At 47.1% G+C, this 12,826-nt stretch overlaps 2 protein-coding genes across 8 annotated transcripts in view; one reads left to right on the top strand and one right to left on the bottom strand.

Annotated features, from left to right (window-relative positions):
• Positions 1-5,915, bottom strand: part of Mthfr (methylenetetrahydrofolate reductase) — a 17,822-nt gene extending 11,907 nt beyond the window's left edge. The window contains exons 1-2 of one of the 5 annotated variants that reach the window (XM_010628152.3): positions 5,787-5,915; positions 2,021-2,245 (exon numbers count right to left, since the gene is read on the bottom strand). In XM_010628152.3, coding sequence (XP_010626454.1) covers positions 2,021-2,232 — 212 coding nt within the window. In that variant the 5' untranslated portion in view covers positions 2,233-2,245; positions 5,787-5,915. Of the gene's footprint in view, positions 1-2,020; positions 2,246-2,458; positions 2,863-5,786 lie in introns of those variants that run through there. The other 4 variants (XM_010628153.3, XM_010628151.3, XM_010628150.3 and 1 more) reach the window with 4 other exon arrangements.
• Positions 5,916-6,002: 87 nt separating this feature from the next.
• Positions 6,003-12,826, top strand: part of Clcn6 (chloride voltage-gated channel 6) — a 29,606-nt gene continuing 22,782 nt past the window's right edge. For all 3 annotated transcript variants that reach the window (XM_010628145.2, XM_010628144.2, XM_010628147.3), the window contains exons 1-2: positions 6,003-6,249; positions 7,430-7,489. In XM_010628145.2, coding sequence (XP_010626447.1) covers positions 6,163-6,249; positions 7,430-7,489 — 147 coding nt within the window. In that variant the 5' untranslated portion in view covers positions 6,003-6,162. The remainder of the gene's footprint in view (positions 6,250-7,429; positions 7,490-12,826) is intronic.

Genomic DNA, 12,826 nt, shown 5'->3' with positions numbered 1-12,826 from the left:
CCCCTCTTCGTTTTGATTTCTTTTATTTTTTTTTTTTTTTTTTTTTTTGTACTGGGGATCCAACTTAGAACCTTGCGCTTTTGATACAGGTGGCGGAACCACTGAGCTACATCCCTGGCCCCACACAGCTAATCTTGAGAGAGCTGAGCCATTTCCATGGCTGAGAGTCAGGGAAGGGGGCTCCTCAGAGGACGCAGAACCTTGCTCCAGGGACAGGAAAATGAGGGTCCACAGACATAAGTCTCTTTTGTGTCCCCTCCCTGGTCCCAGTGCAGCAACCCAGAGACCAAGGTTCCTGAAGCAGATGAAGAGGCTAAACCGAAACCAGGGGTGCTGGCTGTGACCCAGCACTTGGCTGAGGATTGTTAAGTTTGCGCCCAGCCCAAGCAACTTACTGACTTAGAAGGACCCTGTCTCTAAATAAAAAATAAAAAGAGGTGGGGCTGGAAGTGTAGTGCAGTACAAAGGCACTGAGTCCAAAACAAACAGGCAATTGAGTTCAAGCCCTAGTACTGCTGGGGATTAAAAAAAAAAGAAAAAGCAAGCAAGTCTGTAATTTCCACCAGCACTTGTTACAAGTTACAACAGTGTTGTGCAGCTGAGATCACAGGAGTGCATCTACTGCTGCATTAACCCTCCTCACACCTTTAAATTTCAGAACTGTGGGAGCAACACATGAGAAGAACAAATGGTAAAAGGCATTTTTTTTTTTTTTTTTTTTTTGGTACTGGGGATTGAATTCGGGTCCTTGTGCTTGCAAGGCAGGCGGTGGAACCACTGAGCTAAATCCTTGGCCCAAGGCATAATTTTTTAAAAGGAACTGAAATTCATAAAGTGCTAATGTAATTCATTTTGCTGAAAACATTCGCTGAGCTGCTCTTTGTGATTTTCTAAACCACACATGATCTGGCCCCAATTCTGCCAAAGAACACAATGATTCTGCAAGAATCAACATTTTTATCCTATTTAAGTGTGTCTGAAGTTATCTGATGAAAAAAAAAAAAGAAAAAAGAAAAGAAAAGAAGGCAAGCTATCATCCAGAAAACAAGCAATAACAAATGCTAGCTAGGAACCCTTCTACCTTACTGGAGGGAGTGTACAACCCTTATGGAAACCAGTATAGATTCCTCAAAAAAGTAAGACTAGCTGGTGTGGTGGTGCTTGCCTGTAATCCCAGCATTCAGGGGACTGAGGCAAGAGGATTGTCATGAATTTGAGGCCAGCCTACAATACATAGTGAGTTTGTGACGTAAAATGAAAACTAAAAATTCCATTTGACTGAGCTATTCCCCTTCTATTTATCTTCCTGAAAGAGTTAAAGACATTACAATACAGGGATACATGCACACCCATGTTTAAAGCAGCATAATTATAGGTAAGTACTAGAATCAGCCTGTATGTCCATCGACAGATGAATGGATGAAGAAAATGTGATGTTTATACACAGTGGAGCACCACTCTGCCATAAATAAGTATAAACTTGACTCACTTGTAGGAAAATGGATGCACCTTGAGACCATAATACTAAGTCAAATAAACCAGACACACAAGCTTAAATATCACATGGTTTCTATGAGAAACCGCAAATACAAATAAAGAGCAAAATAAAGGATAGGTAACAGGAAGCAGGGAGATAGATCTTTTGCAAACGGGCAGGGGAAGGAGCAAGAGATGGAGGGAGGGGAAGAGGAGCTACAGGGGTGGGGGGGTGAAAAAAGAACTAAGGTGTGTCGTCCACGTGTACCAACTCCACACAAGGAAAGTGATCATTAACTACTGCAAACACGTACTAATAAAAATATAAACTGAAAACAGAAGGCACTGAAAATAAAACCCGTATCTGACGGTGAGGAGGGGCTTTGAGGGACTTTCGGGACAGCTGAGAAGATGCGAATCAAACGACCTCTCAGCTCCTCCTGGTTCCCCGCTGGCGCCTTTTCCGGCCGGGTCAAAGGGCAGCAGGGGCGCAGAGCCGATACTTCACCCCCTCCCCCAACCCCTCATCCTTTCACCAGCTCACATGGAGATGAGGTTGGCAGCTCCCTCCGCAGTCCGAGGAGGAAAGAATTCCAGGGAGAACCATTTGTCCCCAGACTCCATCCTCCGCCTCATCTTCTCCCGGAGTCTCTCGTGGCGCTCGGGGTCCAGGCCAGGGGTGGAACATCGCGAACTGTCCTTGGAGCCTTCGCTGTCACTGCTGCCGCCGCCGCTCCCTCGAGCCTCGTTCACCATGGCCCAGGTCCTGCTGCACGGGGCGGGGCAGGGGCATCAGAGGGCGGGCAGCGGAGCCCGAGCGGGCAGCAGGTTCAAGCCAGGGACTCGGCATTTCTAGGCAGCAGGGAGGCTGACGCTGTCCCTGCCGGCGGCTTCCGCTCCACAGCAGGGCCCTCGGCTGCTGGCGGCCCCCACCCGGCTTGGAATCATGCTCCTCAGCCCAGGGGTCCTCGGTGACAGCTACCTGATGGGGGTTGGCACAGAGTACCTCGAGATGCTTGCCTTCGAGGCCCACATTCCTAGGGAGGGGCAGCGGGGCCCAGCCGCGAGGACCCTGGCTTTTCCATGGTCCATCTGGGCAGGCTGAGACCCAGGGAGAGTGGGGAGGGAACAGAGGAACCTTCCTTAGCGGGTGTGCCCAGAGGGGCGGAGCTGCGACAAAGGAAGAGCCGGGTTGAGGCCTGCGGAGGGGGCGGAGGCAAAGGCTCCCGGCTCTAGAGAGGGAGGGTGAGGGCGAAGAAGGCCCTGGAAGGAGGGGAGGTGTGGCTGGAGCTGCAGAGAACAGACATTTGGGGTCACTGGGTCCCTCTCCAAAGAAGGAAGGGCTCTCTCTGGCTGGCCCTGCCTGGGACATCTCCTGTTACAGTGTGCGCGCACAGCGTGTGCGCGCAGGGCCGAGGCGGGTAGCGCTTAGGCAGGCAGCCAGAGTTCATGTTGCTCCATGAAAACCACTGTGGTGAGGCTGGCTTTGTGCCAAAAGTAGCAGATCGAATCCGGTAAGGGCACAGATTTATGTCCAACTCGGAACAAAAGCTGGCCCATCTGAGCCTGCACCACAGATGGTTCTTCCGCACACCACTGAAGTCCACGTGGTCACAGCCACTGCAGAGCCACCATGCAGGAAGAAGGGCACAGTGCTGCATGGCAATTTGGTGAGGAAAATAAGATAAACACTTAAAAAAAAAAAAAAAAACTACCCTTGCTCAGCATGGCAAACACAGTAGTGAATATCAGTGCATGGATCAACAGAGGAAGGACGGGTCGGGCCCATTCCCACAGGAAACATCGCCCCTAAGTGGGTACACTTTGGCAGTTTGGGCCCTGCAGAATCATAGGACCCACTGCCCTTTTCTCCTCTGAAACAAGTGCACAGGGTACACCTGGGTGCACCCCTGAAGTCAAGGCACTGACTGCAGACTAAGGAGCCTCGTGCCAGTGCTTCCTCCCCGGCTTTGATTCTGACCGGGAGTACAGCTCAGTGGTATAGTGTTTGCCCAGCACACACAAGGCCCTGGATGCCATTCCCAGTACGGCAAAAATGCTCTGGCACCGTTCCCCAGCTCTGTTTCTCGACCACCATGAGGTGGGCACCTTGTGCCACCACGCTTTTCCTCCTTGTTTCTGCCTTTGAACTGGCCAGCTACAGACTGCACCTGCTGAAACCACCACAAGTTAAACTCTCCTCCTTTAAATTGTGAGTGTCGGGTATTTCTGTCCTGGGACTAGAAGCGAACTAAAACACTCCAGATTCTCAGCGAGGGGTGAGAAAGGGGGTAATGGCAGAGCAGCCAGCTGGCCTTCCTCCTGCCTTCAAGGGAGTGCCTCATTAATTAACTGCCTGCTGGAACAAAACCAGAGGAGGAGGCTGTACCACTTGCAAACTGTCTGCTCTTTAAAGAGTCACTGTTTTCCCAGTGTGTGCCAGGCACGCGCCATGTCATGCCCTCTTTCCAACAACACCCACTGTTTATCCATTTTAAGCTGGGCTCCCGTGGCGCCCAGGGTTGTAACTGGGTAACTGGGATCCACAGGCTGGACCTGCAGATGCCCAATGGGTAACTAAAAGCAGGATGCAGCTTGACATCTCTGCCTTCATTTTTTATTTTATGTTTTCGTTTCCTTTACTACCCAAAAACTTTGGGTCAAATCTCTGCTCAGAGCAGAGATGCTACTTACTTCAGGAATGTTTGCAATACAGGTTCATTTATCATAAATTTATCTAGCCTGTCTTCAAGATTGAGGACACCAAGGTAAGACTAAAAGTAATTTTCAGGATTTGTGAGGACATCCAATTAGTAGCTTTCATAATGTCCTGTCCAGAACTGGAACAATGCCTAGCAGTCCCCAGACACTGTCCTAAACCTGCAGTCATCTTGGATTCCAGGAAATGGGGAACCTCATGGACCACCCCATCATGAAGTCACCCTCCACCCAAGCAGGAACAATCACTCCATTCCAGGACTGGAGGCTGCCCCCAACCAGCAAGAATCATCCTGTCATGGGCACAGAACTGCCCCTCAAGCCAGGATTTTCAGAGCCAAGTGGAGCGAGATCATGAGACCCCCCCCCCGCCCCATAAATAAAAATGTTTCATTTTTTTTTTTTTTTTTTTTTTTTTTTTTTTTTTGTTTTTTTTTTTTTGTTGTTTTTGGTACTGGGGATTGAACTCAGGACCTTGTGCTTGCAAGCAGGCCAGGCGCCACTGAGGTAAATCTCCAGCCCCCCACTCTTAAGTTAGTTTGATCTCTACAGCAGACCTGGGCCACTTTCTGTTGCTTAAACTGAAGTCCTTTCTCTATTTTCTTTCACATTTCTTTATTAAGCAATAGCCTTGATCTCTGTGGCTCAAAATAAGTTTCCTTTCCAGCTTCTTTAACTTTCAAATGAAAGCCTTTTGCCTGAAAATTCCTCTGTTTTATTTTCCATTATCACTAAAGCAAGGACCCTAGCCAGTTTATCCATGTGACAATTGTGGGTTAATAAGACTGTCTCCACTACTTCCAAGAACAAAACCAGGTATCCTGCCTGTAGCATCCCCTGTGCCTGGCAAAATCAAAACACTTACACTCAGCATCAACAGGCCAGGTGCTCCAATCAGCCCCTGCCATTTGAAGAGCACTTACTCAGACAGCGCCCCAAATGGTCTACGTGGACATCAGGGTGCAGTAGGGCCCATGGGCACCGGGCCAGCAGTGCCAGCAGCCTACTATTCTTCTCCAGCTGCTCAGGGGATACAAGTTTAAAAGCAAGGGCCTCTATTTCAGCCCTCCGGGAGGCTGAGGCTGGAGCGTTGCGAGTTCTAGCCAAGCCTGAGCAATTTACTAATACAGTGAGACTCTGTCTTAAAAAAGGCCGGGGATGTCGTTCAGTGGTGGAGTGCCCCTGAATTCAAAGCCAGTATCGTTTAAGAAAAAGAAAAGGGATGGGCCTGCAGCCAGCCCGGGCGTCTGGGTACCCTGTGGGAAGGAATCGGGTCACTAGGTCACCAGCGAGAGCAGATATGCGGTCCAGGCCGGTGGGGGCAGGATGCTGGATTACCACCCCTGGCTCAAGACCCTTCAGAGCCCCTTCATCTCCGGAGTCCATCCATCTAGGGCTGGGGGTTGCCGGAGTGGTAATCACTGGGGTTACACTAATCCCGCCGAGGAGTGGGTCTGGAGGATCCCCCCCACTTAGAAGATAGGGCCCGCCTCTGGTGCAACCCTCCCGCGGGCAGGTCGCCGCCCCTACAGAGGGCTCCCCGTCCGGGGCCTCCCCCGCCCCCGACCACCCCCGACGTCATCCACACTCACCGTGATAGTGCGGTGCGAGAAAGCCCGCTCGCTGCAGCTGCGTGGCCGCTAAGGGGGTGCAGGCGGAGGGGGCGGGGCACGCGGAACCGGACGCACAAATCTGTTGCCAAGGCAGGTGGGATCCGAGGGCGGAGCCACCCAGGCTGGAGACCGGAAGTTCCGCCTTCAACATGGCCGCCCCCAGAGGTTTTGGTGGAAGCCTTCCCTTTACCGTCATGTGACGCGAGCCCTCGCTCCACCCGTCTGCAGCCACTCCCTGTCTTCGTCCCTAAACTCGAGAAGGACACGTGACTCTCCCGGGGCCAGTCACGTGAGGAGTGGATCCTGGTTGGGAGGGGGTAGACAGAGGGGTCTGGAGTGGCAGTAGAGGAGGAAGATGGCGGGGTGCAGGGGGTCTCTGTGCTGCTGCTGCCGGTGGTGTTGCTGCTGTGGTGAGCGTGAGACTCGCACCCCTGAAGAGCTGGTAAAGAGCGGGCCCGGCAGGGTTGGGGAGGGGGCGGTTGCTAAGGGACGGAGAGAGGCGTTGCCGGGGGTGGGGCCGAGCGGGATTGAGCCCGCAGGTGGCAGCGGGTGGGGCCTGGGGACGGCAGCCTAGCACTAGAGCATCCGCCCTGCTTCATGTAACCTCAGTCTGAGGTCTTTTCTCATAGCCCCTCCCTGGACTCTGAGGGCGAATCCAGGCCAGTTCCAGTTAATCCCTTCCGTATTTTAATTTTATTTCCATTTGAAAGAAGTTTTGAATGAAACGCATTTTCAGAATGAGCCCCTTCACAGGACTTGTGCTCATGATGCGGCTGGCTTAGTTTCTACAGCCCCTTCTCACTCCATCCCTCACTCACCCTTTCTGGGTCACTGACAATCCGGCTTCCCCTTGCAAAGCAACCTGGGAAAACTTGAGTTGCTGTGTCCCCTGAGTCGACAGGTTTTGTCTTATTTCAGATTGGCACATTGTCAGATAGATCCTGAAATTTCTGCCCCTTAAACTGGCATTGGATATCTGAGGTGTCTAGAGATGAGCGTGGTTATTTAGAGAAGGTATCAGAAATGAAAAGCTCAGTAGGATTAGTGCCCCACCCACACGCCCCACCACCCAAGCTCAAAAGGGTTTTTGTGTTTTTGGTACCGGGAATTGAACTCTGGACCTTGCCCTTGCCAGGCAGGTGCTGGAACCACTGAGCTAAATCCCCAGCCCTCAAAAGGGTATTTTTTTGGGGGGGTGGTGTTTTTGAAACAGGGTCTCACTATGTAGTTGAGACTGACCTGGAACTCACTATGTAGCCTAGGCTGGTCTCGAACTCACAGCAATCCTCCCGGCTCTCAAAAGGGTTTTTTTGATGACTTGTTCTTTCTCTTTGATAAAGGAGCAGGTGGTTTGGAAGCTAGCAATTTTGTACTTTTTTCCACTGTGTGTGTGATACAGGGAATTGAACCATCTCCTTCACACTCTATTACATCCCCAGGCCTTTTAAAAATTTTTATTTTGAGACAAGCTCTCCATAAGTGGCTAAGTTGCCCAGACTGGGCTTGAACTTGTGATCTCTGTTCTCAGAGTGCTGGGATTATTACAGGCATGTGCCAGCATGTCTGGCTATCTTGATCTTAACCACTAAAAAGGTGTCCTTTCTGTGGATCTGCTTTTCTAGACTATCCTTGGGGAAACACAGGAAGAGGAGGATGAGATCCTTCCAAGGAAAGACTATGAGGTGAGCTCCGAAGATGTTGTCCTTAGTAAGTATTGAGTGAGTGGTGAGTTCGGGGAGATGCAGTGATTCCAACCCGAGATGCTGTTTGACCTTCTGTCCTGTGGAGTGGGTATGAGATAATATCCCCTAGGAATGGGGCTGTTTAACAAACCCTTTTCTCACCTTAATCTCTAAACAAGATCTGGTGTCTGTGCTTTTAGAGATCTGTGGAATCTTTACCTGGATAAAATATGTGTTTGCCTTTAATCTCTTTGCCTTTACGAATTTATATAGTCAAAACTACAGACAGTATATTCTTGTAACAGGCATGTGCTCAGAACTCATTAAGGAAGCCTTGCTTCTCTTTTGAGACCTTAAATGATTATTTCCCACTTGAACAGCTTCTTTATGAAATGTTCTTGGTTGTAGTTTCTAGTTTCAAGTATGGGACTCTTAACAGACTATCACTCTTATGTGTGTGTGTTTAGTAAGGCTAATAATGCTGCTGCATGAAACTGACTTTTTACTTAATCAGTTCATGATGACTGAATTTTTAACTTTTTTGTACCAAGGATCGAACTCAGGACCTCTTGTATGCTAGGCAGGTGCTGTGTCACTGAGCTACATCCCTAGCCCTCATGATGACTTTTTGTATACAGTTTGAAATGACAGAAGCAAGCCATGTTTATAGATCATCCTTAAACTATAAGACTGTAGAGAAGATTGAACTACATAGCAAGACCTTGTTTAAAAAGAAAAAGTAGGTCTGGGGATTGAGTTCAGTGGTTCCACCACCTGCCTGACAAGTGCAGGGTTCTGAGTTTGATTGCGGGTACCACACACACAAAAAAGAAAAAGTAAAGAAGAACCTAGTTTTACTAAATACACTGTTTTAATTTGCCCTCCTCTGACAACTTGTATATTGCTACTTTTCTACAATATCTTCCCCCCCATTAAGTTTATTGGTACATTTAAAGCAAACAATACAGTTACATTTATCATTGGGATTGCAATATCTTCTTAAGTAGGGGAATTAAGTTTTATTGTGCTGTGATCTATTTAATTAATCTGTCTTTGGTTTTCCAACATTTCTTTCTATAATGCACTGCGTAGTGGTGAACATCAGTCCTTTCTTGTCCATTCTTAACTGCTTCCTTAGGATTAATTTTGAGAAGTGGAATTAACCATATGGATATTTAACTCAGGCTACCCTTTTTTTTTTTTTTTTTTAGAGTTTCCTCTTGCGAGGCAGGTGGCAAACCATCTGTATATGTATTGCCTTTTAAAAATATCACACAGATTTTAAAGGCCCATGGTGAAAGGACAGTAACATCCCTGACTGATTTTCTTTGAAATCTTTCATCTTATTTTTGCTGTAGAATTTAATGTAAACATTAGGATTTGCAGTACAGCATGAAATTAAAAAAAACAACAACAACAAACTTTATTAGGCAGAATTTCAAACAAACATGTAGCAGCCGGGGATTTAGCTCAGTGGCACTGCACCTGCCTCGCAAGCGCAAGGTCCTGAGTTAGATCCCTGGTACCAGAAAAAAGAAAAAGAAAAAAAAAAGACTAATCAAACAAGTAAATAATGGATGGAAGAGTATATTGAACCCTCGTTCTTTTACACAGCTTCAGTGTCTGTTCGGTTCATCCTCAACCTTGTTTTATTTATGTTCTCATCCACTTCTCCTTTCCCGTATTATTTTGAAAGAAATTCTATACATCATATTATTTTACCCATAAATAAATCAAGTTCATCTTCAGAGGATAAGATTTTTTTAAGATTAACCACACCATTATTACATCTAAGAATTGTTCCTTGATATCAAATTAAATTGATATCAGTGTGCAGATTTTCTCAATTTTCTTATAAAAGTCATATCTATTTTAAGTTTGTGTCAGGTTCCAAATAAGGTCTTCACATTGCATTTGTTTGACATATCTTGTACAAATCTTTTTTAACCCATAGTTTCTCCCTTCATTTTTTTTTCCTCGTGTAATTTCTTTAACAACAATTAGGACTCTGGAATGAATGATTCTACTATCTAGATTTTACCAGTTGCACCACCATCAGTATATGATTGATGTGAATTGCTTCAGAGTCAAAAAGCATTATATCCCTTGATATATTTTTTATATAAAGCATTTGAGTCACTGTATTCAGCCTAACTGTCCTGCCACTCTGGAGGCTCCTGCCCGGGGGCTCACTCAGCCTTGTCTGTTGACCCAGACTCCTTTGCTCCTTCCACTGTGTTACGTTTATATTTGTAACGCACTTGTCTTCGCCTGATACGCATATTCATGTAAAGTCCACAGGCAAGTGTTCTTTCCCAATGAACCATCTACTCCTGTGAGCTTCCTGAGAGCATTTGCTTTGTATAAGAGCAAATTCAGCTGGGTGCTTAATCAACCAAGGCTGCTCAGATTTTATTCAAGGGTCAACTAGAAACCCCTTCTCTTGGAAGTCTTTCTGAAGTCTGCTCCTCCTTCCTGCTTCAGGAGTTCTTTGCACATGATCAACCCCTTCCTTGCTAAATTGGGTGGTTACGAGATGTTAGACTCCCCACTTTGACATCTTTTCTTATGAGTGGTTTGAATAAAAACTGCCTTTCTGTTAGATGTGTTGTGAGAAGCAGTAATGCTTTCCTGCTGGTCACAGCCTGTGTGACTCTTTTCAAGTTGGAGAAAGGGTCCCTTTGGGAGCAAAAGACCTAAAGGCCATAGCCACATCCCTGGCTACAGCCCCCTGAAGGTTCTTTTTTTTTTGTACCTATCGAACTCGTGGGACTTTGCATTTGCGAGGCAGGCGGCGGCACCACTGAGCCAGATCCCCAACCCTTGAAGGTTCTTTTTTATGTGGATACTCCGGTCACTTTCCTGGTGGAATTTGGGCTGTTTCAGCTCCCACTTGCCCTGAGGGCCAGGTACCACTTAGCTCATGACCACAGCAGCAGCTATGGGATATATACAAAATTTTTATTTTTTAAAAAAGCTACTAGTTCCCACAAACCAAAGAGCAACATATATAGCAGAAATAAAAAGAACTTGGTCATAGCAAGGGAGAAAGCACAATCTCTGGTCTTACTAAATCAGTGGTACTATTACTATTCCACTGGTACATTTTTTACTGTGTCAAACTCAACTAAGTTATATTTTAAAAAAGCAAAGCGTCTGGTGTTTTGGTGCTGCAGCTCTTTCTAAATGCCCTTTGTAGCAGTTGAATTGAAATATAATGCGCATACTAAACAGTTCATCCATTTAAAATGAATAATTCAATGGCCTGTATTAGAAAAAATGTGCAGAATTCACCACAGTTGTAGGACATTTTCACCACTTCAGGAAAAAAAAAATTCCCTATTCTCATTAGCAGCCATGGCCCATTCCACTAGGCAACAGCTAATCTTTCTGTCTCCGTGGATTTGACTTTTGCAGACATTTAGAAATATTCACAGAGCTTAGTGTGAGGGCCAGAGACCCTTCTCTTTCCCTTCTGGAGGTTGGAGCCCGAGGCTGAGGAACACACTGGCCGTGGATAGATGAGCTGGGAAAAGTGCATCTGTGCACCGGCCATGGCCACACCAGAGAGCGAGCTCTGCCGAGCTTGTAGACCTTTTATGTGGGGGTAGCAGGGTTAGGTGGTTTCCCAGGAAGAGTAATGAATTTTAGAGATAAGTGAGCTGGGCAGCAGTCACCCAGCAAGAAGCGTAACTGCAGTCTTCCGGCCATCTGCCTCCTTCTGATTCCCTGTTCTGTCTCCTCCAAGGAAAGGGTTCACAGTGTGTGACAGTGGTGTGTAGGATCTGACCTTGCGTAGAGGGGGCGGCTTTAGAAAAAATTCTTGTCTGCATTTGCTGCTTGCTCCCTGGTGCTCTTAGTTTGAAGTCCAAGGACCACATTTGTTTTGTTTGGGTTTTTTGGTACCAGGGATCAAACTCAGGATCTTGTGCTTACAAGGCTGGTGGTAGAACCACTGAGCTAAATCCCTGGCCCATGTCTTGATTTTTGTACCACAGATTGAACTCAAGACCTTGCACTTGCCAGGCAGGCACAGTGCCACTAAGCTACGGCCACATTTTGGGTATGTTCTGAGCCCCAACCATAGCGTTACTAGACACCAACCAGCTAGTCAATAATGAGTTGGCCAGTAATTTCTCTGCAGACTTGCTACAAAGGTAAGAGTTAGGAAGAAAACAGCATTTTTACTTTACTCACACCCCACTTGACACATTTTGGACACCAGATGTATGGGGGCGTTTCACCCCACACCAAGTGAGCACTTCTCTAGTGGACCCAGCTGGGCTCCTGTGACACTGTCTGGCTGGAGGTGGCAGAAGCCAAGGGCCCACGACACCCCCACTTCTGACGCTCCTTGCAAGGGTGGGTTCCTACCACCATCTCTGAAGCTTAGTCTGCTAGAGCTGCTCACAAAGCTCAGGGAAATACTTTCCCTACATTTACCAATTTATTAATAAAGAACATGATCAAGGATGAAGAGGACAGCCAGATGGAGGAGATGTGTAGAGCCGGGCCTGTGGGAGGGAGGGTGCAGGGGAGCCACCCAGCACCCCATGCATTCAGCAGTCAGGAAGCTCTCCAGACCCAGTGCTCTTGCTTTTTATGGAGGCTTCATTACATGGGCCTGATCGATTCCATCGTTGGCCATGGGTGATCGACTTAACCTTCAGTCCCTCTCTTCCCCAGAGGCTGGGGGTCGGGAATGAAGGTTCCAACCTCCTCTTAATCATACATTGGTCTTTCAGTGATCAGTCACCGTCCTGAAGCTACTGGTGGCCTGCCACCAGAGTTTTGGGGACTGAACTTGGTCCTTGTGCTTGCGAGGCAGGCAGCAGAACCACTGAGCTAAATCCCAGGCCCGCTAATATTATTTTTTGAATTTTGAGACAGGGTCTTCCTAGGCTGCTTAGACTGGGTTTAAAATTGCAATCCTCCTGCCTCAGCCTCCCAGGACATTGGGATTATTGCAGGCATATGCCACCATACCCAATTCCCAGCCTTTTTCATTTTATTTGGAAACAAAGTCTGCTGAATAGCCCAAGGGGTCCTCCTATGTCAACCTCCTGAGTAGTCAGTATTACAGTGTGTGCCACCATGGCCTGTAATATTTATTTTGTAACTAGAAAAAGGCAAAAAAAGATAATTTCTTAAAATACAAAAACCATGCCACATGTGCTATGAGAATTTCCAACAACACCCAGATGTCAACATCTGTAACACCACCTCACAGATGTTATCTCAGATGTTTTTGTATTTTATATGCTGGTACACAGATCCTAATTTCATTTAATCAAAATGAGATTATACTATACTTTTTTTTTTTTTTTTTTTTTTTTT

The sequence above is a fragment of the Fukomys damarensis genome, unplaced genomic scaffold, assembly GCF_012274545.1.
Source record: "Fukomys damarensis isolate Sample0158 unplaced genomic scaffold, DMR_v1.0_HiC HiC_scaffold_23, whole genome shotgun sequence".
In the NCBI taxonomy this organism is placed as follows: Eukaryota; Metazoa; Chordata; class Mammalia; order Rodentia; family Bathyergidae; genus Fukomys; species Fukomys damarensis.
This window is presented reverse-complemented; position numbering and strand designations above follow the sequence as displayed.